The sequence below is a fragment of the Nesoenas mayeri genome (genome assembly GCF_963082525.1).
Source record: "Nesoenas mayeri genome assembly, chromosome: 15".
Lineage (NCBI taxonomy): Eukaryota > Metazoa > Chordata > Aves > Columbiformes > Columbidae > Nesoenas > Nesoenas mayeri.
Genome location: NC_137559.1, coordinates 7318100 through 7343617, shown reverse-complemented (window position 1 = coordinate 7343617; position 25518 = coordinate 7318100). Strand labels below are relative to the sequence as shown.

The 25518-nt window shown below is 48.5% G+C and overlaps 1 protein-coding gene across 1 annotated transcript; it reads right to left on the bottom strand.

The window, feature by feature from the left end:
- Positions 1–10615: 10615 nt before the first annotated feature.
- On the bottom strand, positions 10616–25487 carry IL4R (interleukin 4 receptor). Its single transcript, XM_080354053.1, has 10 exons — positions 25266–25487; positions 21469–21581; positions 18969–19110; positions 18003–18157; positions 16833–16987; positions 16081–16237; positions 14533–14632; positions 13851–13920; positions 13637–13713; positions 10616–13536 (listed from the first exon to the last, which is right to left on the bottom strand). Exons 2-10 carry the CDS (start codon positions 21536–21538, stop codon positions 11091–11093), a joined length of 3372 nt encoding a protein of 1123 aa, XP_080210179.1. The 5' UTR covers positions 21539–21581; positions 25266–25487; the 3' UTR covers positions 10616–11090.
- Positions 25488–25518: the final 31 nt, after the last annotated feature.

The window sequence follows — 25518 nt, the reverse complement described above, 5'->3', positions numbered from 1 at the left end:
CCAGGGCAGTGGAACCTCTGCTCTTGTCAGCACCATGTGCACAGCAAGCAGCGGAGCGACTGCAGCCTCAGCCCATCCATGCAACAGGAAGGCACTTGGGTTACGTGCTAATCCTTTTTGTCTTCACTGATTTCCTGCAACTAGAAACAGCTTGCAACTAGGAGAAGTAACAGTGATGTGGCTTAAACATCTGTAGAGTGAATTAGTCAGATAGAATCTGAACGTAACTGTGGGTCTGTATGAGCAAGGTTTGTGCAAACTCGTTGATTTGGCCTACCCATGGTTAAATATGCATGGAATATCTAGTTAAGGGACTCCAGGAAGGCAGACTAGACATAAAAATATTACAGCTTCCCATGTGGCACAGAAGAGAATGATGTACAGCACCTAGTTCAGGGTACTGAAGTAAGGCACTTACTTCACCAAACTGATGCAGGTTGGTGAAGAGAACAGGAAAGTCTTCAGAGAAGAGGACAGCAGGATGCTTACAACAACATGAGGAAATAGCATCACATACAAATGACTGCTCAGCCCGCAGCCTCTGGTCTAAGACCAGGCCCTCAAGCTGCATATCAAATTAAGGCTGTGTTGTCACAGTATTTAACATTTACAGAAACACACAGATGTGCATTGAAAGACTTAAAATAAACTCCCTGCAGAGCACGGGCTATTGATACCTGATATGGATTTCAGCACTGTTTTCTCAAGCTATTCTGAAATGCGTTAGGCTCCCTGGGGACAAGACTTTGGGGAAGCTAATGGTATTATTTTTGGGACATACTTGTGTTTGCAGCAAGTTTCAAGGATGCACAGACAGCAGGGAGAGCCCACATGACATTGAACAGAGCAGCACTGTCAGAGCCCGGGCACACAGGTGCAGGACCCAAGTCCTCAGGTGCCTGTGCCTCCCCCACCACCATCAGCAAACACGCAGTCACTCAACAGAGAGAACGCCAGTGAGGCCTCTCCCACTTGAGGAACATTTGTGGTGTTCAAAAATTTCCCAGGTTTACTCAAATAATGAAAGCCAAATAAATTTAGCAGCCACCGAAAAGCCCCATGTGAGCTCAGAGACTTGCTCTCAAGGCACCACAGTGTCCAGATGAGATCAGCAGCCTCGCTCGGGAGTGCCACAAACACCTCGCAGCTGCAGCACCCCAGCCCCGCGGCGGGAGCAGCCGAGCTGCAGGCGCAGCACACGCTGCAGGCGCAGCACACGCTGCAGGCGCAGCACACGCTGCCGGCGCAGCACACGCTGCCGGCGCAGCCAGGAGCCCAGCAGCCACACTAGTCTCCCTCACCTGCTCCAAGTGTCAGGACAATAACTCTTTCCCCACACTCCAGCCCATCTTTCTGCTTCATGCATTTCCTTGATAAAACATCTTTCCTTGACCCCTCTGATCCCACTTCTTCAATTTTTCTCTGTATGATAACCACTGTCGTTACCACTACTTCTGGTGGTGCAGTCTCCTATTGCTAAGACACAGCCTAATGCCTGACCTGTGGTTGCTTTAAAGTGCCTCCCCTATTTTCCTTCCTCTACTCAGGGACTGGTATCATCAATCCAACAGGACAGGAAGCACCGAACAGGAAAAAGTCGAAGCAACACGCCCAAGTCTTATGGAGATGTCTTAAGGAGATGTCTGAGGCTGCCATTACACACTAGAAAGAGGTTAACATACAACATTGTGATATAGAAGGAAGGTTCCTCCTCACCAAGAGCACAGTAGCCAAAATGAGACAAAAAAGCAGTAGGATCTGTTAACACAGGTGAAGCAAGGAAACAATGGCTCCTCACTTGCAACTCTACTGTCCAATCTCTTCCCCTTGACAGGGTCCACAGATTAGTCCAACATTTATCTCCCTCACTTCTTACACAGTTCTCATACTTTAGTGGGGTGGGAAGGACTGAGGCCTCTGAGAGCACCACGGAAAGTGTCAGCGCTCCGTGTGTCCGGCCTCCCGGCTGTGCTCCAGGTTGTTGTGAGATGTGGATGTGTGTGCAGAAGAGCTGGGGAAGATGCAGCTTTACAGCAGCGTCTTTGCGATCTCTGATGGCTGAAGAGCTCATGGCTTCAGAGATGTGCAGCACCCCCTGCTCTGAAGCTTCCTCCAGTCAGGCCCCCTGCAAGCCCCAATCCTGGTCTAGGACTAAGACCCCCACTTTTTCTACATCCCTCCACTTGTTACACCCTTCCCATCTGCTCCCATGCGTCAGCACCCTGCGCATGTGTTTATTCACTTGGTGGGCAGAATGGCAGTAGGCAATGAGCACAGGCAGGAATTTATTCCCTGTCTGGTGTTAGAAAAGTCCATTCTACAACTGAATTTCAATTTCTCTGTCAGTAAAATGCATCTCTGAAACACAGTTACTTAACTCTTATAAGATGTCATCGTACAGCTGCTAAACACCATTGCTAAAATCCTGTAGTATCCCAGGGAACAATGTGTGAAAGCACAGTGATAAAGTTGATTAACCATTCATATATATGTACACATGTAAATTATGCTACAAGATTTTAATATACTAGAGAATAAGAAATAGGAACAACACAGACATAGACATTTACAAATACTATTTTTGTTAAGGATCTGGAAATATGGCGCTATAAGCTGCAAAAGATGAATGCAGTCTAAGGTCAGAATTTGAAAGTGTCTCCAGGAAATGTACACACTTACAAAACTTCCACAAAAATAAAAGCCCAATTAAGAACTCAGTTTAAATATTTTTTTTTAATCTGACATTTCCAAGCATGAAAATATAAATAACCACACTCAAGAAAAAAAAAGAAAAAGAAGTGGAAGCCTCTTAGTCCACCAGTTATATGCAAAACCCAGCTTTTTTCTTGAAATAAATCATTCTCAATGTACACTGCCATCTAATCCCAACGCTAAAGCAACAGGGAGATAGAAGGATTCTCCAGCTGTCCAGTAGAGGTCAACAGCAATGACAGCAGTGGCACAAGGGCCACATCAGCTATCAGAAAGACTTACTGTGAAGTCACAGATAGCAAGCAGTAACAAACTAGGAGCAGGGAAAATTGGTGAAAACATGGACATTACCTTGCCCGGTCCTCTCAGCTGTCCATCCCAACCCTCCGACAGTCCATGGCTGGCCTGGCTACACCATTCCTGCAGCCGCTGCGTGCACAGGAGCCCCAGAGCAGGTGCAGCCCATCGGCTGTGAGCCAGAGCACAGCCAGCTTGCACACCAGCAAGGGCGGCCGCGTGTTGGAATACAGTGATGAACGTCACCGTTGTATCGGTATTACTGTGCCGACAGAAGGATGTGGTGAGCAGAGGAGGCAACAAATTCGGGTCCAAACACCCACACAACATTAGTGGATTGCTCTGCTCTCTTACACGAGAAAAAGGTGGGAGAGCACATAAAAACTCACCAGCCTTAGATCTAAAGGTCATAGTGGGGCTGATGGCATTAGAACCTTGCAGTGGGGAGACATCAGTGTCAAGGCATTAAATGGTTAACTATAGCATGTGTACTACCTCAGAGACAGCCAAGTACCACTGCACTGCGGTTACACCCGTCCCCAGAGCAGCCACTGGGACCAGGGCACAGCACCCACCCTAGAGCACAGGGACACGGTCCGGCTTCTGCACGGGGGCTCACCCCACCCCATCTCATGCCAGCAGCTGTGTCTGGGCTGGGGCTCTGCAGAGTGCAGGGCTGACACCGAGGGAGTGTAGCTCAGCTCACCTCCACAGACCTTAAAAAGGGCTGCAAGAAGCCCAGCGTGTGCTCCTTGTGTCCTTGGGCAAGAGGAGCAGCACTATGGAGGGGTCTGGGCACACAGTCTGGCGTGGTGGTAGGAAGGTGAAGGAGCTGGAATAACCCAAGGAGATGGCAGCAGTGAAGAGGGCACAAAGCAGCTGGGTCCAGGGCGAGTGGGTCCATGGGCAGCCCCAGAGCTGCTGAGCTGAAGAGCCCCCGGCCCTGCTGCACCCAGCGAGAGGAGATGCAGAGACCTGGCACAGCCCAGCCCGCAGCACCCGCCTTGACCTCGGGGCTCCTTGGGTAGCTACGTGAGAGAATACATATTTGGGGGAGTCATGGCTGGCCAGTCTAAGTACAATACATTTCTACAGTGAAGAACAAACCAGATCCCTGACACCTCCTTTCTCCAGAAGAGAGGATTAGTGGCACTTGAAGTTATCAACTTCAAATTGTGGGGAAAAAAAAAACCCCACACAAATACCTTTGTGTTTTCTTCCTGTCACAATGGAATTAAAACAATACCCTCAGCATTGTCAGAGACACAGACCTGGTATAACTCTAGGGTAAAAGGCACCTCTACTGACTGGTGACATTTAGGAAGAAGATAATCATACATTACGATAAGTAATGAGTAAAAAATAGCAGTAGAACAGCTGAGACATGAGTAACACTGTTCTACTGGAAGGGAAAGCAATAGAAGAAACCACCTCAAAGCTCAGGAAACAGGGTAAAATATGAATGAGACAGGCAGAAAGCAGAGGTGTTAGTCAGCAGAGCAGCATGTTGAAAAACAACACAGCCCGCAGCTGTGGGCAGTGAGCTGGCACAGGATGCTGCGGGGAAGAGAAGGAGCGCGGTGCTGTCACTGGGAACGCTGGGTGCCACCCACAGACACCAGCACCCTGCCCTCCTGCCTCTGCAGCTGTCTCCTTGTAGCCACCAACACTGGGCTCAGCCTCCTGCTTTCCCCAACACACATCAAGTATGAACCCGTTCTCCATGAAGGCTGCAGTAGGAGGACATCACTTGGGCCCCTACCAGAGGAAAGGGCTTACCTTCACAGAGCTGCGACTCTGTACGTCCTGCTCACACAGAGGCTTTTATCTTCTCTTAGGAAATCACCAGACACATGCTGGTAAACAGAAACAGGAATGACTGTGCCCGTGAACTCACCCCGACCATCTGGAACAGAAACTTGCAGCTCTGCTCAGGCTCAAACCCACCACCCTCCTCTGCACACCATGCAAAACATGCCCAGAGCATCTCCCCAGATGCCTCGCTGTGCTGTACACGTTCAGCCCACAGGAGAGCGCGCTCTGCCCAAGGCAGCCCCCACAGCACCCTACCGAGAGCCCAGACCCCTCTGGTTAGCCCACAGGCACTGCTCTCCAGATGTCTATCAGAGCCCTGCCCCACAGCTGGGTTCCTACAGCTTCACAAAGCAAGCACCAGCCTTTTCTTGTCTGTTCTGCTGATGTGGCTCATCCTCTCCACGCCCCCATCACAGCCATTCTCAGACTGGTCTCAGGTCACACCTTCAGTGTTTGTGACTCCAAAGAGCACTGACCATGCATGAGGGCAGCAAGTCCACCACACGTCCCCACAGCACTCACCTGAGGCAGCAGTGCTGGCAGCACTCTCTGCTCCTTTCCTGCAGGTTAACAGACCCATCTAGAGCCAACACACATCAGCTTGTCCCCAGATCTCTGCTTGCACAGATGCAGCAAGACCAGAACCCTGCTGCTGGCATACAGCTATTTACAGCAAGAGCCTCACCTGAGCTTGGAGCTTTGTTTCGCCACAGCTGTCAAATATCAGCATTCCCACCCACACTGCCTGGCCACAAGTTTCACAGCAGGTCTCCCACACCTGGGGCTGGGTACAGCAATGGAGTGTGCCTGTGCTTCAACGAGGTGAAAAGCACAGCAGCCATCTTCACCCTCTGTCAGTGGGAGCCCTTTCCAAGCAGGAGCTGCCTCCAGCTGCACGCAGTGCAGAACATCTGCAGAACATGCAGTGCTAACACAACTGGTGGTTTCTCATGTCACTGGCAGCAATGTGCTGTGTCTTTAGGAGAAAAGGCATCACGGGGGTGCAGGATGGACAAACAGGCAGTTATGAGGAACACCTTGTGGTATCTTGGGGCATATTATCAATGTTGAAGACAAACAGGATTTTCACAGGAACAGATTGCACCAAAGTAACCAATGTTTCCAAAATTTCAAACTATATTTCTACATAAAGCCAAAAGGCTTTGTGAGACTTTCTTGGGGCAGTCCTAGTCCTGTGAAGATGTGGCTTTGCTGTGATGCTGATACAAGTTCATTGTAAGGAGGCAGAAGGCAGCAACTTGTTTTGCTTGAGGCCACAACATGGGGTTATTTGCTCCACTAAAGCGCAGGGACTAAAGTGATGAAACTGTGTCACATCAGTGTATCTGCATCCAAATCAGCACTGGTAAACACGTACAGCGCTCAGCAAGAAGAGCTCAGGGGAAGTTGTTCCTACAAGAAGTAGGGGCCAGGAGACGCCATGCTCCGTAAGGGCTCTGGTTGTGGAGCGAGGCTCTTGCTCGAACAAGGAGGCTGCCGGGGTCTCCTGCTGCTGCTCTGTGACCAGCTCTGCAGAGCCCAGTGCCCACAGTCCTCACCCTGACACTCCGCATGTGCACAAGTCTAGAAGTGATGTACTAGGACCAGCAGGAGGCTAAACCACCGGTGGATAACGTGCAAAATACCAACAATATGGACAGCAGCTGAATGTGTTGGTCCTTCACCCTGGGGAGCGCAGCTGGAGGATTTTAAGGCAAGTCATAAGAACGGGAAAGGTGGCCTGACCAGAAGTGGGAAGAATCCCTGATACCCATGTGTCTGTTGCAGGGGCCCAGTACAGCTCACAATGAGGCCATGGAATGGGTAGCACAAGCTAAACTATGGGTCCTACTGCCTTTCCTTGTGGAGGAAACAAGGCCCTTGACGGCTGTTGTGGAGGAGCGTCCTGCGTGGTTGTGCAGTGCCGCAGCTCGGCAGGGGGAGCAGAGCACCGGCACAGAACCGCCCCGTGCAGCCCCCAAGCCCAGGGCCTGCAGACACGTGTCCTGGTCGGTGTCGGCAGCACCGCGCGAGCCTGGCAGAGCGGCTCCCCCGGCCTGCCGGATGCTCACCGCGCTGGGCCATAGCGGCAGGGCCATGCGTAGCCAGCACAGCCCTGGCTCTCACAGCAGCTCTAGAGCACCAAGAACCGGGGGCTGGTTACAACCCTGAGCCAGGTGTGCAAGTTCTACCCCAGAAGGCAGTCCAGGGCTTTCTTACCCTGTTGTAATTCTTGTTGCTGTGTGGGTGGCTCACTGCAAGTGAAACTAGTAGTGGTTGTGCTGGGGAGAGGCAGCCAACCTCAAACTCTTCAGCTTATGGCAAATTCCCCCATGTCTAAGAGCTGGGGAAACAGCAGCAAGTAGGAAAGTCCCAGTGATATGTTAGTCATAAACACAGTAACCTTAAAGCAGAGGAAAAACACCACATGACTGCAAATGCCTGACTCTGATATGATGGAGCACAGCAGGACCATGGAAGCGGCTGCTCGGTCAGTGACTCGGGACAGGAGCTCCTCAGGACGCCGGCCACACTCCACGGACCAGGCAGGTCTAGTGCAGCCATCCCTCTATCAAAACCAGGCTGTGGGTCACAGGCTGATACTCCCATCAACTCTTGCCATTACAATTGCCTCTCTGCATCCAGAATACAAAACTGCAGGTCTCCTGCACAGATGTTCACTGTTTTATAAAAGTATTCTGGCCAAGAGCAAAAAAAGAAGAAAACAGCTGCTCCTCCCTCCTGTGCAGCTCAATGTGCCACCGCAAGCTCAATGTGCCACCGCAGTCAGTTCATCTGGCACTGCAGCTACTTGTTCTTCTCTGTCATCTTGCAGTCTTGCTGCAGGGGCAGAAGGTGGCTGTGTGGAAATTTCATGCTGTAGAAAGACGCTGAGGAGCAGGATGGAAGCAGGACAGCACAAGGGACAACACTACAAAGCACCTGTGGCCAAAGTATAGCAGCGATGTAAAGTTCCTCTCAGCATCACTTTGGAGCAATCTGCTTTGAAACTGTTACGCAATAGTCCTGCAGCTGAAAACCAGACTGAATCATCGGTGTCCTTGCTCTGATGGTCCGCACGTTCACACGGAGCTGTTGCTTGGCTTCTGACCTCACCACTGCAGTTTAGCCGGGGTGTCAAGGGCTGTGTGCTGCGGCTGCCACGTCTGATGAGAAGCTGGTGGCATGACGTGACTGCCTGAAATTCCGAGTAACGTGCAATCATGATACATCACCGTGGGGGGTGCTGGGACAGACCTTGTACTCATCAGGCTGCAGGGGGGGTAGTGATTTGTGTGTGTGTGCACGTGTGTGTGCAGTGCATGGGCACAGCTCCCCTGAGAATTAGTCAAAAACACCTATTCTTTGTGAAAGCAACTGTATGCAAAGTTACACACTTTGGAAGTAGCTCTGTCAGAGCTAGAATACAAACTGCACAAACCATGCTCCCTAAGGAGTTTTCTACAGAAAAAAACATGGTTAGGAGAATTCAAACTGTCCTCTCAGTCTCTGTTCAGTACGGAGTTTTGTCACAAAATTCCAGTGAGAGGTAAACATTAGCAAGTGGGGCTTTGGAAGTCAAAGCCCCTTCAATTGGTTCTCTCACTCCTTGTTCCATGTCACCGCTAGAATGCAACACCTAAAAAAGCTTGTTTTCTTAGATTAAGTTTGTAGCTCATGATGGATAAATACTTGGACATCCTTGCACCCTACCTGAACAATGCAGGGTCCCAAAGCAAGACGTGGAAACAAGTTATTTAAAAAGCTGACCTAATCCCTCCTTCACCCTAAATTAACTTGTCCCTGTCTCCAAGAACTCGCTCCTGCTCCACACTAGTCTCACCCTCATCTTGTGGTTATTGTTAGTTTTCCACAGGCAATGTCCAACCTTGTGATGGAGGAAGGAAAAAAGGCAAAGCTGTGGCATTCTCGGCCAGGGAAAAGCCGTGTGCCAGAACCAGCTGCTCCCGAACTGGAAACACACCTGCTTTTCTCAGGAACCCATTTCACTCACGGTGAGTCAGGTTGCTGATACCTGGTAAGCAGCCAGGTGAGAAAGATGTGGAGATGGAGCAATTGCAAGCATGTAATAAGTGGCAATATAACTAGACTAAAACTGTACACAAACTCCACTTACACTGCATTCTTACAAAACAAACTGAAAACCACTGAAAATACGCTTACTATAAGTAATTGTCTGTCCTGGCAGGAGCCCTCCCCTGGTTAAAAGGACCTGTTGGGAGTCCCAGCCTGGTCAGAACTCCACGAGCTCCACGAACCTGTCACTGGAAACACACCTGTGCTTCACAGCTCAGCAATACCCGCCGGCAGAAGCAGAGGAGGATGGAACATGAACTGTAGTGAGACAGGATGGGGTGAGCTGGCCAGCCGCCCCCAGCCGCAGGGTTTATGCCCAGTTCTGGGCTATGCAAAGGCACAGGAACAGGGCTCCCCCTTCTCAAAGAGGTACAGTTCAGTTTCACCAGAGAAGGGAAAGAAGGGGACGTATACGCACGTGCAGAAAGCCATCCACTGGAAACTAGCAGGCAGGAGGGCACAGCTATGAGGAAGAACAAAGTCAGAGCTCTCCTGGCCGCTCCAGCCAAGGGCCAGCCTTCCTGGGGGTTTCACAGGGACAAGCAGCAGGAGGCACTGCTGCTGTAGGGAGCCCTGAGTAACCCATTCTGGCAGCTGCAGTAACCAGCTGTGTGATTCTGCTTAAAAATGACTTTGCTTGGATTTCGGGAAGTGAGTCGGCTGACTCATGGGGCACACCACGGCCTCCGTGCATCCTCCTGCTCCACCCTGTCCGTGCAGGCCTGGTCGTGGGGCCTGGAGAGCGTCTCCATCGCCTGGTTTCACAGCCCTCTTACTCCACAGCCTCTGTGCTGGTGGCAACTACAGCAGCCACTGTCCTTGTGCAACAAAGAAGTATCTCTGATAGAATTAAACCTCACGAGTGAAAATAACATTCAACCTGGTATTTTAAGTAAAAACAAATAACACGTTCATCAGCACCTTAGCTACAATCAGTAGGATCTTTCACTAACCAGCGCCTTAGTGAAAGTGAACTACAAACCGGTGCCTGTACAAATACTGTCACATCTAAATACAGACACTTCACCGCGAGTCTCCTTCCAGGGCTTACACACCATTTTTTACCACTGCAAAACTGATCCAGAGATACCTCTACTATTTGGCCACCTTGAACTTTGCAGAGACATTTGCAGTACAAAAATGTTACTTACAAAACACGTTAAACAAGCCTCTGTGCTTAGCATTACGGTTTCCTTCCTTATGAATGGAAATGCAAATAGTGTTTTCTAAATAATGAGAATACACATGTATATTTTAATACACATAAAGTTACTTAACGGTTCTTAGCTATTTTGTGCCACTGTCAGGATACTAGGGTGGAATTTACCACACCAAAATACATGATAATGCCCCACTAAGTTCAGCGTTGTGAGTAAAACTCTTGGAACAATTATCCAACAAGAAGTATACGCTGCCTTAAAGCTGCAGGCATAATTCCCATTCTGACTGGACCAAACCAAGAGGCCAAAAAAATGCTCCTTCAGTTTAGGGAGTGTGACCACAAACTGGATAACCTTTCTGGGAGAACAGTGTCTAGAAATGTCTGATTCCATTTACAGCTGTAGAAGTATTAAATAACTGCTTGCTTCTACAGAATAAGATACTAATCATCAACAACAGCATTGCTCAAGCCCAAATTACAGTAATCTTTATTTCCGGTCTTGACTGAGCAAGTTTAGACACACAAGGGCCACGCGGGGGCTGGGAACACCGCCCCTCCCTGCTCCCCCGCAGTAAGTAGGTCCTGGCAGCCGTGTGACACTGCCAGTGCCCGTCAGTCACTTCCCTGGGACCTGCACCTACGTCCCACTCGGAGGGGTGTCAGCTCCACATCACCTTGTGTGCTTCCCAAGGAACACGCAGAGCCTGGGCAACAACCACAGGTGTTGACCAGCAACTCCTCCTCACTTGTAGAGAACAACCATAGCCAGAGAAACTTCAGCTCTGGCTTCTCCCCCCGACAGAGCCATAGGGCAGCGGGCAGGTGCCGGCTCTGCCGTGCCGCAGGGTGCACCGGGCGCCAGCGCTGCCGCGGCTGGAGCGTCGCAGCCCTGGATCCACGGCTCACCCGCGGCAGCCCTCACTTCAGGCTAGGATGGAAGAACAAGCAACATTTCCATTTGCCATACAGTTTGTTTCCAAAGACTGGTTTGATCAGTCTTGGCAAGCTAGGCTACTTTCATGTAGCAGTTGTCCTCCTGGGCCAGGGCTTGTACAAGTTTCATTTTTTTCCCATTCTTCCTATTGTTTTCCCTCAATAGTTCTACTGGTTTCTCTTTAACCGCAGGTGTCAGTCTGGACCCCTCCGTGTGAATGGTGTGAGAATCAGAAGGACAGGGGTTATCCACGAAAAGAGGAGGTGACAGCGTGTCTGAGACCAGGAGCTCCTGGGGCTCTGCAGTTTTTCTTTCTAAGTTTATCCCAGTGCTGTCCAGCGACTCCTCTGGTGCCCTCGCTGCTGAGCCACACGTGCCCACCGCAGGTGTCAGCACCTCTTTATTCTCCCCTGCACTCCCACGTCTCCCCCGACAGCTGTGCGTGTGGCAGTGGAAGGCAGCACTTAGTCTGTCACTGCTGCTCTCTTGCAGTCCTTTACCAGCACAGATAACGCTCGTAGGTTTTGTCTCCTTCATAGTTCTTTCTCTGCTGTTAAAATCTTGACAGTTCAGCTCTAACAAATGCAACAGCTGTTCGTCTCCGCTGGTATTTTCATCTTTGCTCTCACCAGACAGCTCATTAGAGCTGATGATCCGAAGGCTGCCATCACCAGTCTGTGTGACATTCGCTAAATCTGGGACAATACTGCTGTCAAACCCCTGTGCAACCAGACACAGGCGGTCATCTGTCCTTTGGTCAGGTTCATGGATTATGGTACCTGGAGGTGTTTCTCTCAGGTTGTTGTACAAAAGGTGAAAGAAGGGTTTGTATAGTGACCTAGAGATAACCTCACTGTCACTGTCACAGTATGTACCACTACATTTAACTGCATTATCAAAAGGTTGATGACCAGATGGTTGAGATTCAATAGGGCAAGAAATCATATTGGCTTTCTCTTGAACATTTTGATATGCTAATTGTGTATGTATTTCTTCCTCTGGTAGGAAAACTGAAGCACTGTTATTTGCAGGAATGGAGAAAGATGGAAAATCAGGATGTTCTGAGCAGATGTTTTGAAAATCAAGCCCAGTGCAGGGAGATCCATAGTTGGTATAACATGTCAGATTGCTAGGAGGTGGATAGATTTGACCTCTGCAGGTAAGTTCTGGTGTCTCTGAAGACTCTGTCAACAAAGGTGGTGAGGAGCAGATATTTTCAACACAGGTACTGAGGCTATTGTCAGCCATAGACTGAGACATAAGGCTATCAAAGCTCTTATACGCAGAGCTGCTCGGTTCCTTGAATGCAGACACAAGAATATCAAAGCTCCTGTACGCAGAACCACAGGGCTCCGTGGATGGAGACATAAGGGTGTCACAGCTCTTGTAGGCAGAACCACAGGGCTCCGTGGATGGAGATATAAGGGTGTCACAGCTCTTGTAGGCAGAACCACAGGGCCTCGTGGATGGAGACATAAGGGTGTCAAAGCTCTTGTAGGCAGAACCACAGGGCTCTGTGGATGGAGACATAAGGGTGTCACAGCTCTTGTAGGCAGAACCACAGGGCCCCGTGGATGGAGATATAAGGGTGTCAAAGTTCTTGTAGGCAGAACCACAGGGCTCCATGGATGGAGAGATAAGGGTGTCACAGCTCTTGTAGGCAGAACCACAGGGCTCCATGGATGGAGAGATAAGGGTGTCAAAGCTCTTATATGCAGAGTTACACAGCCCCATGGATGGAGATGCAAGGGGATCAAAGCTGTCCCGCACAGAGTTGCTTATTCTGTCTTTTTTGGTCCCAAAGGATGGCTTATTTGGAGGTTCCTGGATCAGGTCACACAAGTCATGGTGACTTTCAGAACTGCACAGAAAAAGGCCTTGATGAACCATATGTTGAAGATCTCTTGCATCCAGAGAAGCGGAATTGATGCTGGAGCTCCGATAGCCAGATTCAAAGGATTCTTCTGATTGTTCCGACTTCTTGCTCACGGTACTACAATTGTAGTCATCTTGAGAGGCTTTGGTGAAAAGGGAGACTGTATGAAAAACATCACATGGCTGCTGACTCTGGGCTGTGCTTGCCTTTGCATTTTGCTGTGATGGATTTTCTGACTCACGTTTCTCAAAGGTTTTATTCTCACCTGTGATGATGCCTGAGTCTTTATTGTCTTGCGTGTTGTTTTCATCTGCCAGGATGTCAATAAACATGCTGGCTAGAGCATCGTTGTGTTCCGTGTGCTCTCTGAAAGCACTCACACTGCTCTCATGGGGCTCGAACGCCGTGATCGGGTCACCAGGCTCTTCCTGGCTCTCAGCCTCAACGTCTGTTAAACATTCACAGATTTCTAAAGACTCTTCAACCAGAATTGTCTCAGGGGTTAAAACTGCGCTGCTGCCTTTTGGAAACCACTCTCCAGACTTGCTGTGGCAACTGCAAGATTTCTCAACATTTCTGATAGTATCTGTCCCCTTGATGCTTTGGCTTGACAAACTTAGAGCCATGCAGTTCTTGCAACTTCTGTTTTTAGGAGTCAAAAAGAAGAGACAGTAAATGTTTATGTAACAGAAAGCTACTTAATGCTGTAAAGCAGAGGGGTTTTTTCTTTTAGCTTACTTACATTTGGTTGTCCATATAACTCTGCTTTACATCATGGAAAGGGAACTTAATTTCATCAATGTAGCAAAAGACTGAAAACTAATAAAGATACAAAGGAGATTAGGACACATGTGAATTGTGTTTTGTATCCCTTGCATTACCCAGACAATAGCACTTATTACATATTCTACATCTGGTGATCAGGAAAGGGTATTTTTGCAAAACTTCTGGATTACCTTGACATTTTTTACGAGCAAATGGCTCTTTGCTGGATTTGGGATTTGATCCCACCATTCTTTCTTCACTCTGCAAGGGAAGAATTAAAATTGTTTGCTCTGACTGCATTTTGGCTTCATCAGTGTACATTTCCCTCTTCTCGCCCTTGGCCGTCGGCACCGCAGCACCAGAAGTGCTTGTTCTGTGCATCTCCAAGTGCTGCTTTTCATTAAACTAATGCAAAGATGTTTGTATGTTTGGTGCGTGACTGCACTGCACAACCACAGTCACATGTTCTTCTAATCGTGTTTGAAATGATGTGTGAAACAGATAAGATTCCACTTTCACATTACCACTAAAAAAATGTTAAAAGAAATGCAGATATTCAACCATCATTACTGGAACTCCAGCAAAGACCGAGGTCTAAAATTCATAAACCCTGTAACTGTGGCTGTTTTGAATGCTATAACAACTCCATTCTAGTAAGATTAATAGACAATATTTAGTTATCTATTCAGAAAATGACAGAGTGCAACTGACTCATGTTTATACAACATTTGCTCAAAGAGAGGGAGATAAAGATGCTGAAGAAAAACAAAACATTAGATTCCTGTACTACTAGACATTCAGCTAATCCAATAGCAACACTGCTATCTGTGCAAACTGCTGCTCTATAAAACCTGTCAACAGTATGATACATACTTGGTAAAACAGAAGTAACAAATGACAGATACTGCCATGACCAGTATGCAGGCTCCAGGAACAGCCATCTGCAGAATGTCTTCAGCTGTTACTTGGTAATCTGTTAAATGAACACAGACATGTACATGTGTATGTGCACATAAGTACTGGCAAGACCCAACTCATTGCTCTTCCTTAGCACCTCAAAAATGCTCCTGCCGAGGACGTAAAATGAAGCTTCTGGCAGACAAACCCCAGCACACGGAGCTCATGAGGCTGTGTGGTGTCTGGAGACAGCGCTGGGGCCGCAGGCAGGGACGGGGCTCAGGGTGACAGCGCCGGGGCTGCAGGCAGGGACGGGGCTCAGGGTGACAGCGCTGGGGCCGCAGGCAGGGACGGGGCTCAGGGTGACAGCGCTGGGGCTGCAGGCAGGGATGGGGCTCAGGGTGACAGCGCCGGGGCTGCAGGCAGGGACGGGGCTCAGCGTGACAGCGCTGGGGCTGCAGGCAGGGACGGGGCTCAGGGTGACAGCGCCGGGGCTGCAGGCAGGGACGGGGCTCAGCGTGACAGCGCTGGGGCTGCAGGCAGGGATGGGGCTCAGGGTGACAGCGCCGGGGCTGCAGGCAGGGACGGGGCTCAGCGTGACAGTGCTGGGGCTGCAGGCAGGGACGGGGCTCGGGGTGACAGCGCTGGGGCTGCAGGCAGGGACGGGGCTCAGCATGACAGTGCTGGGGCTGCAGGCAGGGACGGGGCTCAGCGTGACAGTGCTGGGGCTGCAGGCAGGGACGGGGCTCAGGGTGACAGCGCTGGGGCCGCAGGCAGGGACGGGGCTCAGCGTGACAGTGCTGGGGCTGCAGGCAGGGACGGGGCTCAGGGTGACAGCGCTGGGGCCGCAGGCAGGGACGGGGCTCAGGGCTGGGCAGACACCGTGCACCGTGGGGCTGTGTCAGCACTCGGGACAAACCTGTCACACAGTCCCTAACGTGGCATTATTGTCTCCGCTGTGGTGCAGCTGTGCCGCTTCTCTCTGTTGCTCTTCAAAGATTTTTACAAACCCTCAGCCCTCGCATGGTTAAAGCATTGCTTAATTTGCAGCCTAAATGTCTCATGTTCATTTAAACCTACTTGCTCTTACATCAACCTTGTTCTTTAGTTTAAGTATCTCTTCTCCTTCCCTGGTGTCTACTTCATGAAATATTTATAGAGAATAAACACATCCCCTCTCGGCCTTTTTTTTTTGTTTCCTACAAGGCTAAACAATCTCACTTCCCTTGGCCTCCTCTTCCTTAGTTTCCCCCAAAATTGCTTTTTTACACTTTGGAAGTGTCTTTGGAAGTTCTTCTAAATAAATTAGGGTCACACCTAATCTACAGGCAAAACATGCAAAATTGTTATGCTCAAAAAGTAACCAATGGTTTTTGCCTTTGGAAGCCTTTACAGATGTATTCACAATACATTCAAAATGATGATGATTCCGTAACTCTGCTCTGAGAGCGATGTGGTATATATGAAATGGTTTATAAAACTGCACCATCCTTTTATCGAGCTGCTATTTGTCACAATACTCACCATAGTGAAATTCAACAACCTCACTCCATTCACTCCAGTACCCCGGGTAGTCTGTGTAGTTACACCTTACACTTGCCACGTAATCATAGCCCCTCCTCAAGGAGCTTGCAGTAATCTCAAAACTTTTTGCCTGGTAGTTAATTACTTTTACAGAAACCTGAAAAGAAAGTTATAAAGTTCACTTTAATTTCTATATGAGGTGAAGGGTTAGTGACAGCAATTGAATAACAACAGTGTTACGTGTTTCAGTGACCTCTCACAAATGAAAGCCTGTTGCCCTAACATGCTGTGTGTGACACGGCACATTGTTGCCCTGAGCGGGTGGTATTTGTGCACGTTCCACCATGCACGTTCTTCCCCCATAGCAGCAGGACAGCCCAAAGGTGCTCGCCCGTTCGGGGGTGTCTGAAACGCATCGGGTGCACCACGGTGTCACGAGCAGCCTCCTGGTGCCTAAGGAGCAAATGATGCTGAGGGAGCAGCAGCGCTGTGTTTCCAGGCTCTGCCCTGTCCCCTGTGAGCAGCAGACCGTTTTGGGGTGGCGGTCACAAGAGCTGCGATCCTTTAAAGCCCAGCTGAACCAGCTTGCGGCAACGTAACCTGTGGCAAGTGTGCCATTGGGAACATTGTGGGACCTGCCATCGCTGGCCCTTACACTGTTATTCATGAAAAGGTTTCAAGACTTTGCAGATGACTTTTAAAACCTGAAAGCTCCAGAGACACAGAAAACAAGGAGACTGGCTGTCTCTTACCTCTGTTGGGTGCTGCTTCCTCCAGTATTTCACTTCGTAGATGACGGGCTGTCCAGAGAGCCTGGATGGAGGAGAGTAGCTCTCCTCCCAGCTCAGATTGAAATTACCGTTTTCAGCTTTCCCAATGACCAGATTTTTCGGGGCCCGTGGCTTAACTGTATGTTAGAAAATACAATTAAGGGGAACATGGCAATGGGAAAGCACTGATGGAGCGAAGCAGAGGCAAACATTCACCAGGGACCAGAACCTCATCGCAGCCGATGCATAAAGCCCTTTTCACTATGGTGTAGCACAGGGATAGGGAGGCCAAAACAGAGCAATTGCAAGGTATTAATTAACAAGCACTGAATCTTCAAGCTGGCTGAACAAACTGCACTGGATGCAGTGTCAGCCCAGAGAACGGGCAGACCCTGCAGCAGCACAGGGTGCGGGGCACAGACCCGCAGCCCCCGCCGGGCTGTCCCGCCTCGCACACACCGACACCGGCTCCTGCTCATTCCGCTGAGAAGCAGCAGCGACAATCAAGTATTCTGAAAAGACTCGGCTCACTGATGCAGACGAACGGCTGCCTAAGCTGTGTGAGGGATTTCTGTGAGTGTCTGAGGTGCCAAGTATTCAGAACAGGCACACTGTTCAGAACAAACGAGATGCCTATAGTGAGACATAAACTGCATCTACGCTCTGTCCTGTGAGAGAGTCATTAACTTCTTATCACTGGTGGTTGTAATCCAACAGCAATTACTGTAAAAATCTCTGTTCAGGGGGATGATTCAATTAGCCTGAAAAATCAGAGTGCGACATAGACAGGAATGGAATAAATGTCAGTAGGGATAGCCTAGTGTCTTTTTAGAAACTGGAAGCAGCACATTCCTCTTCATCCTTGAATTCTACAGCCACAAGTAAAAAGCACCAAGCACTTGTCTGAGCCCCCGAAGTGCTGCTGGCTGGCAGCCGGAGGACTCATTCTCTGTTTGCTCCATTACTTATCCTCCTTCCTTAAGAATCTGCTCCAGAATCAGGTTTCTAAGCCAAATGGATTTTACAATAAACCAGCATAGCACTTTTTGCCTCTGATAAGGAAAAACTGTTTCAGTGACATGAGTGAGGAGTTGGATGGGATTGCAAAGCCTGGACCCACATATCCTGGTGACAAAGTGAACAGGTTCTTACCAACCAGGGCTGGTGTAACACTGTAATTCCACATTTCAGTCCCATTGAACTGTAGAGCTAGAATATACGTGAGGCCTGATACAAAATAATCCGGATATATTGTGCAAGTGCACTTTAAATTGTCTTTTCCATTCTCAGGGATACACATACGATTTCTGAAAAACAGGCAGAAAATTACGTGATATTTAGAAAGTGTGGCACACTATTTCTTGAAAGGGTGAAATCAAGTTTCCCAATGTGAAGAGCTAATCAAATCTGGGACAAACACGCTCAGTTCCTAGAAATGTTGAGCCCAAACAAATACAACCCAAATCTGACCTCCCACATGCTCCTAAACAACCCACCGTCCCCAACACCCCTTGGATATCTGTATCGCCCTTATGAAAAACGTGACAGAAAGGCTAAGGATTGATCTCAGGAGGAAAGGTTAACACCCTTTGTCACAACAGGTTTTCTAGAGTGTACAGAGTGAGGTTATTCGGATGTCTGTGCGCAGAAATCACACGGAGAGGAACAGGAGAGCACAGGTGTATGTTCCTTTGCCGGAGATGCTGAGCGGCCCTGCTGCAGGACAGGGCCAGCAGATGTGGCTGCACACAGACTGCAGGCTCCAAGCAGAGCACCCTTCACACAGGCTGCAGACTGGGAGATCAGCTCAGATTTCTCCTGAAGGATGTAAAATTACGCATGCAATGAAGGTTGGGCAAACTTACAACAGCCCACCCCCCCTACAACTAAGCCTTGATCACTGCTCTGCACCAGGAGAGCAGAAAGGTCTGCAGAGAACAACACTGACCAGAGTGTGCTGCTAATTGCAGCAACTCGTTTTCCTCCTGGCAAGAAGAACAACCTGGATTACATTTTGTCCCAGACGCCCATGGTACAGAGAGGGAATTAAAGCTGATAATGACTGTAGGATATATGAATTTCCAACAATGATAATGTAACATTTTATTAAACACTTACGGCAGATCAAGTAAAACCTTCCTGTAGTAGAGCAGGAATTCTTTGGAGCAATTTGTTTGTGCAGGCACCTTCCAGTGACAAACCAGCTCTTTGTCATAGTCAGTGAAGCAGGTGAATTCCTGTACCCGTCCTGCAGCCACAGCTGGGGAGCGGCAAGAGAATCAAGAGAACAAATTGGACTATGCAGAAACATTAACTTTTCTATCTAAATAGAACTACCAACCCCCTATGAATTAAGTGAAAGCATTGTTATTTTTCACATTCTGGGTAAATGGAAAGAGATTTGTGTCACTAGAACTTAAGAAAAAAGCAGAAATCATTGGTCAAAATACCTTGTTTAGAAGTGGGAAGGGAAGTGGCACACACAGTCCTGGGTGTCCCCTCCAGCGCCTGTTCTGTCACTTCCCTGCACTCCACAGTGGGCACGGGAGCACAAGCGGAGGAGCTGAGGGACACTGAGCTCGTGCTGCATCAGCACTAACAGTGTGCTGAGTGTCACCACCTCGGGATGAGGCAACCAGAAATAGCCAAGATTTTTATCATCCCAGACTTCTCTGATGTTCGATTTCTCTGTTATTAGTAAATATTAACAATATCTCTCTTTTCTTGCACAGGTTGTACAGATCTAAATCCTTCTCTCCTGCTCTTTGTTTCAATTCCCTGTCAATATTTAGAGCAGCTTTGTCTGGTTTTTAGAATCCTATTAACTGACTGACCCCCTAGTTTGCTAGGGGGTTTTGCTAGAAAGGTTCCTGCAGCAATTATACAAAGGCCATATAAAGATAACATTTCATTTCTCTATAGTACGTAAATGATTTTGTTTACATGCTCCAGCACATCACTAACTCTCCACTCTTATAATTTACATTGCAATTTCAAGATTAGATTGCCAACAATTCACATGCTGCAGGGTCCTTGTCCTTCAGCCACTGCTGCCTCACAGGCTTATTCTTTCCAATGGGTACCCAAGTTTCCTATTATTCCTCCGAAACAAAAACTACAAATTCCATAAAAATCATAATCTAAATTGCCTTGTGTATCATCTGGTTATAAACCTAGAACTGACTGCAGCTCATGGTTTCATTAGTGTTCCAATATTTAGAGAATGGTTCATTTTCTTCTAGTTACTAAGGCTGGATGTTTATTAGAACTATTATGTCCTTTCTGGATGGCAGCACCACATTTAGTTCCCTTTTGTTCTGCATGGTCCTTGACTCTTCAAAAAACCCCAAGAATCATCAGAAGAGCAGCAAATTAGAGATTAAGCTTCTGCAATACTGTACGAGTCACAGAGTTCATTTATTCCAAAAGAACCATTACATATTTATCCTGTTGCTATTGTTTATACTTGGTTGCCATTTGTATTTTTATTGTTAAGTTTCTTCTTTTTTTTTTCCCACCTTAAGGTGACTTTTAAAAGAACATTTTAAGCCCTTTAAATACGAAAACCATTATTTTTCAATGTGTTAATGATATTACACTTCCACAAATACTTCAATTAAATGAAGCTCTTCCTGCTGGGTTAAGCTGAGATGATCAGCAGCTTTACTTGATCTTGCCTTTCAGTGTCCTCAGTGTCCAGAACTCTCTATTATCTTTTGCATTATTGTCCTGTGGCCTTCTCCCTCTTCCCCCTCTGGTACACTGTGTTTCTAAACCTCAGGTATTTGAGAATTTCCTTTTGAAACCGCATACAGTACAGGCTTTGTTTTCAGTTCATGCGCTTCAAAAAGGGAACTGAAATATTGGATTTCTTTTTTAATCCTTAACTAGAACACCATGCTGAAGAAACTTAAAACGTAATTAACTAGGGGAAAAAAAATCTGTGAAATTAAATGCTGATAATTTATAGAAAATGCAGGATTACCTAGATCAGATGACCCAGCCAACGTGCCCTTGCAAACCCTGATCCTTCTCTTTAATTCAAATTTGAATTGCACTATTTTATAGTGCATAAGAAAGTAGCTAATAAATCTTCTTTTCTTTTAACTATTTTTGTTTGCCTTAAAATGCAAAAAAAAATAAAAATCCCCAACAACCAAACCCCAAACAAACCAACCAAAAAACCCAACAAGTGACTGACAGCAAGTGCCTGCAAAACGTGTTGAGCTCCGGCGAACGGAGCGTTCCAGCTCAGTCTCCTGCGCTCTGCACAGCACATCTGGCAGCAGCTGCTCGGGCCAGGGCAGGCACGGCTGCTCCACACACCCGCTGCTCCCCGGGGTCTGGAGCCGCCCCGGGGTCCCCGGTGTCTAACGGGGGAGCAGGGAGCTGACCTGACAGTCTCAGTTGCTCCTCCTGCAAATTCCTGTTTCTTCTTGCCCACGTGGTCAATAAAAAGAAAAGACCTAAGAATTTATTCCAGTATACAGATATTTCTGATTTTGAAGTTACACGCTTTATATAAGTTAACTAATGACAATAGCGTTGCCTACTAGTCATTGGAAAATGCTGCTGACAAAAACTTCGGTGTAATAATTTAAAACATTAACAAACGTACCTTCATTTGTTGTATACGAGAAGAGAAGGATCCAGAGGGCGTGCAGTGCAGCTCTTGGGTTTGCTGCCATCGCTGCCACCGGCTGGGTGCCACGGACCAGCTGCGCTGAGGTTCTGCCAACAGAAAACAGCATTGCGAGCTCCTCGTGCCGCGGTCCGGTGAGGGTGCAGATCCCCCGCGATCCTCCCACAGCCACCGCACGGAGCCCCGAGCAGAGCGGAGGAATCGGGATAATACAAATGATGCAGAAGACTCTTCTGCAAAGATTTAATTGCAGAGGGCACGGGGCTGACAGTGGCAGCGGACCTGCCCTTGTCAGCTGCTACACAAGCAAGGCTGCTGGTATGTGAGACACCAAGCACTAGAGCAAAATCACTGACAAACACATCAAAGCCCTACGATTCCACTCAGATAACTGAAAGAATTTAAGACTGAAGTGTCTGATCTATCGACTAAAGCGTTTCCTCCAAGTCCTATCACCGGTACCCTTGATAATGAGTATCATCCTCTTGAAAAAGACTTTCGCAAAGACCTCTGAGCCTTCCCTCAACAGAATGCAGATTCACTAGCACAGTAAATAATCAAAAGGAAGCCGTAAAACAGGCACCTGATCATGATATAACCAGCACAACTTTGGAGAAGGAAAATTACGCAGCTTTTTCATATTTGAATTCTTTAAGCATAGCAAAACTGCTTAAGTAAACTGAATACAGATGAAATAATTAATTAGAGACTTTCCAAAAACTTATTTCCTCAAGATTCTTTTGCTGATACAAGCCGGCCGTCCAGAGGATGGTCACATTCAGCTCCAGGTTCAGCTCCAAGGCAACTACCTCACAACCCAAGTTTCTGCGCTTGTCAGAAAAGTCACGTTTAATGAGCCTGTGTTCTTCCCTCCCCACGTGCACGATGGACCACTCTTTAAAACAAGCTTCTAAAGATCAAGTACAGACAATTTCAGTCTTAGAGGTTAAGGGATAAGAGATTTGTCAGTGAAAACAGAAGATTAGAACGGAAACTTCTGTGACTGTCTCTGAGGCAGTTACTGCTCATCTGTAATAAAGGACGTGCTTGAAAGATGGATTTCTCACAAATGCTCAAGAAAACTCTTACTCAGGAGTTGAGCTTTTGACATTTTGGGGAACAGACAAAACATGACTGAACGTAGTAACAATTTTTTTAAAAGAACACAAGTGCTGCTGCTCAGAAAAAAGGAGGAAACCACTCCAGCATGAAAAAATCCTCCTTCCTTGTGTCGATTTTCCTGGAACTCTCAAGAGTGGAAGTGCTGCCTTCCCGGTTCAGTGTCCGGTAACACCGCTGCGTGACCGGAGTTCCCAGAAACTCTTGAAACTTTGGCACAGAATCCCGTATCACACAACCACGTATGAATCAGCAGAGAAAAATCCTCCCTCACAGGAGGAAAACTCTGCACATTGATGAAAATGGAAATAACACATTGCCCTAATGAAACTGCATTTTATTTCTTTTTGTCAAATAACGAGTAGCGGACTGTAAATCCAATGCAAAGGGATAAGATTTTAAAATGGCAATAGCTTTCCGGTCTGTTAGCCCTTACGTTTTTCTTTATATCAGATAATGAGATACCAATCTTAAAAAAGAATATAACACATACAGAGAATGCTAAGGTCACAGCAAACCTAGTAATTCCAATATGTTTGAGGAAAATAAGGTGTAAAAGACATAGGTGACTTCCCCAAAACTATGAAGGAAACCTCTCTTGGGGCTAAAAGCAGGTCCATGGGATTACTGACACAAGCTACATGTTCTGATTGTTTATAATTTCTGTCTCTTGAAAAAAAACGTGATTGAAAAGATTTCATTTGCTATCAAGAAAAACAATAATAACTTCTTATCTGGTCTTCTAAATAAATTAGGGTCACACCTAATCTACAGGCAAAATGTTATGCTCAAAAAGTAACCAATGCTCCAAAGACAGGCAACAGTAATTTCTACGTAAGACTGTACAGGTAAAGGGCCACTCCCCATTGTAAAACTGGCTCTTTTTATAATTAAAGTATTCTTGCTTTATTCTCTCTGGTTTAAAACGTTGGCTATAGCTGTAGATTAAAATGAGATAAGCAGTATATAGCAAAGCAGAAGTTCATCACCTGATTTTGTATCAAAATCCGAAAAGAAAAAAGGTGGGGAGTAATTTCCATAATTTTTTCATTGCTGCTTTTAATTGTGTTTTGTTCTAAGTTTATCTACAAAATGGCAGACCCACAGGAACATAAATGTAACACCTGCTCTTTGAGCTGCAGTGTGACTGTGCATGGGGAACAGCGTGGGCGTCCCGCACCAAGGGGGTTTTCAGCAGAATCTGGAAGCTGCGGCAGCCGAGGTTCAGATGAAAGGGCAGACTGGAAGATACTCAGAAGTTCCAATAATTAAGGTTGGCACCTCCGGTCAATGCGGGGCCAAGAGATAAAATTCAATAGTCCCCACTCGGTGTTCTCTGAACTTCACAGTAAACCATTTCCATGCACTTCTCTGCTGTTCAATCAACACACCGTGGAGGGAATGATCTCCTGTGCCGGGTGAGCACAAACTCAAGCCATGACCCGCTCCTTAGATCACAGATCCCTTAGTGGGGAGACTTTGTTCCATTTTTTATCTTAAAGACCACAATACACCTATTATTGCTTATCTGACACAGTATTCCCTGCATTATTGTATGATCGTTAAAGAAGGAATTTAACTTCAGCATGGTGGATATTAAAGGAGCAAGACATTATTTTTTACTCTTTTAAAATTAGTAATTTTACTAATATTTTAAGGTCATCGTTGTTCCACAAATTCCTTCGTGTAGTTGGGGATATTTACCACTACCGCCATTTCGCGCAACAACAGACAAATCACACCTGCATTTCCAGATCTGCATCCCAGCACACGTTCAAATTGGGATGACAGGAGTCAGCGAAGTGCCCAACAACACATCATTTGGGCCCATATGGAACACAGCACTGTCACAAAATTTGACAAACTGCAAATCGTAGATCGCGAGCAGCAAGATAACTTCAGATATTTTCTCATTTAGAGCTGACAGAAACTATGGAAACTGCTGAATTCAAACAAGTCGAAAAAAATGCCCAAACCACCAAACGTCTGGCCGGAAAGCAGCAGCACAGCTTGCTCCTGACACCGAGTTCTCAGCCCCGGGCTGAGTTCAGCACGAACGCCTGCAGCTCCCGGAACCCCGCACCGGAGGGTTCGTAACGAGCCCCGGGACCGATGGGCGCCGCGGGTTCGCTGGGCACGGCCGCGGGTCAGCGGGCGGCACCGGGCAGATCGGGACTGCGGGAACCGCACCGGCTGCGCCCGCAGTTATTGCACAAGGAGCGGCCGGCGGAGACTGCCCGAGGAAGGAGAAGTTCGGCTGCCAGCGACGACGCGTCTGCGACCCGCGGGCTCCAGCAGCGGCCGATCCCGATCCCAGGGGTGCCCCGGCCCCGATCTCAGGGGTGCCCCGGCCCCGATCCCGGGGGTGACCCGATCCCAGGGGTGCCCCGATCCCAATCCCGGGGGTGACCCAACCCCGCGCTGTGCCGAGCGCTGCTCGCCCCCCCGGACACGGAACAGCTCCCTGCAGCGACAGCACGGGCCCGGCCCGGTCACCGCCGTCAGGCCGCGGCCCCGGCCCTGCCCCGCCAGCCGGGAGCACCGACAGCGAGCGATCCCGCACGGGGAGAGCGGCCGCACCGCGCCCGCCGCACTGAACAAACCGGCCCCGTCCTCCCGCCGGGCGGAGCGGAGCGGAGCGGCAGCCCCGGTACCTTGTCTAGTCCGGCTCACGGTGGGAGCGGCGCGGCGGGACCCGCGCCCGGACTTCGGTCCGGACCGGGGCGGTCCCAGCCCCGCGCGCTCCGCGGGTCTGCCCCAGCCGAACCGGCTGTCGGCCGCGCGGCCACGCCCCGTCCCGCCGCTGCCAGCGCGGCACCGCCTACGGGGGTGGCCGAACACGCGTGACGGCGCCGCACGAAGCCAGGCCGCGCTGCCGGGGCTGCTGGCGCTCCGGGAGGACGCTGG

Coding starts and splice junctions, on each gene's coding strand:
- IL4R (XM_080354053.1), bottom strand. CDS start 21,538: ATGGCAGCAAACCCAAGAGCTGCACTGCACGCCCTCTGGATCCTTCTC. Junction 16,988..18,002: donor TGTTACACCAGCCCTGGTTG/GTAAGAACCTGT, acceptor TCTAACATACAG/TTAAGCCACGGGCCCCGAAA. Junction 13,537..13,636: donor AGTTATATGGACAACCAAAT/GTAAGTAAGCTA, acceptor TCCTAAAAACAG/AAGTTGCAAGAACTGCATGG.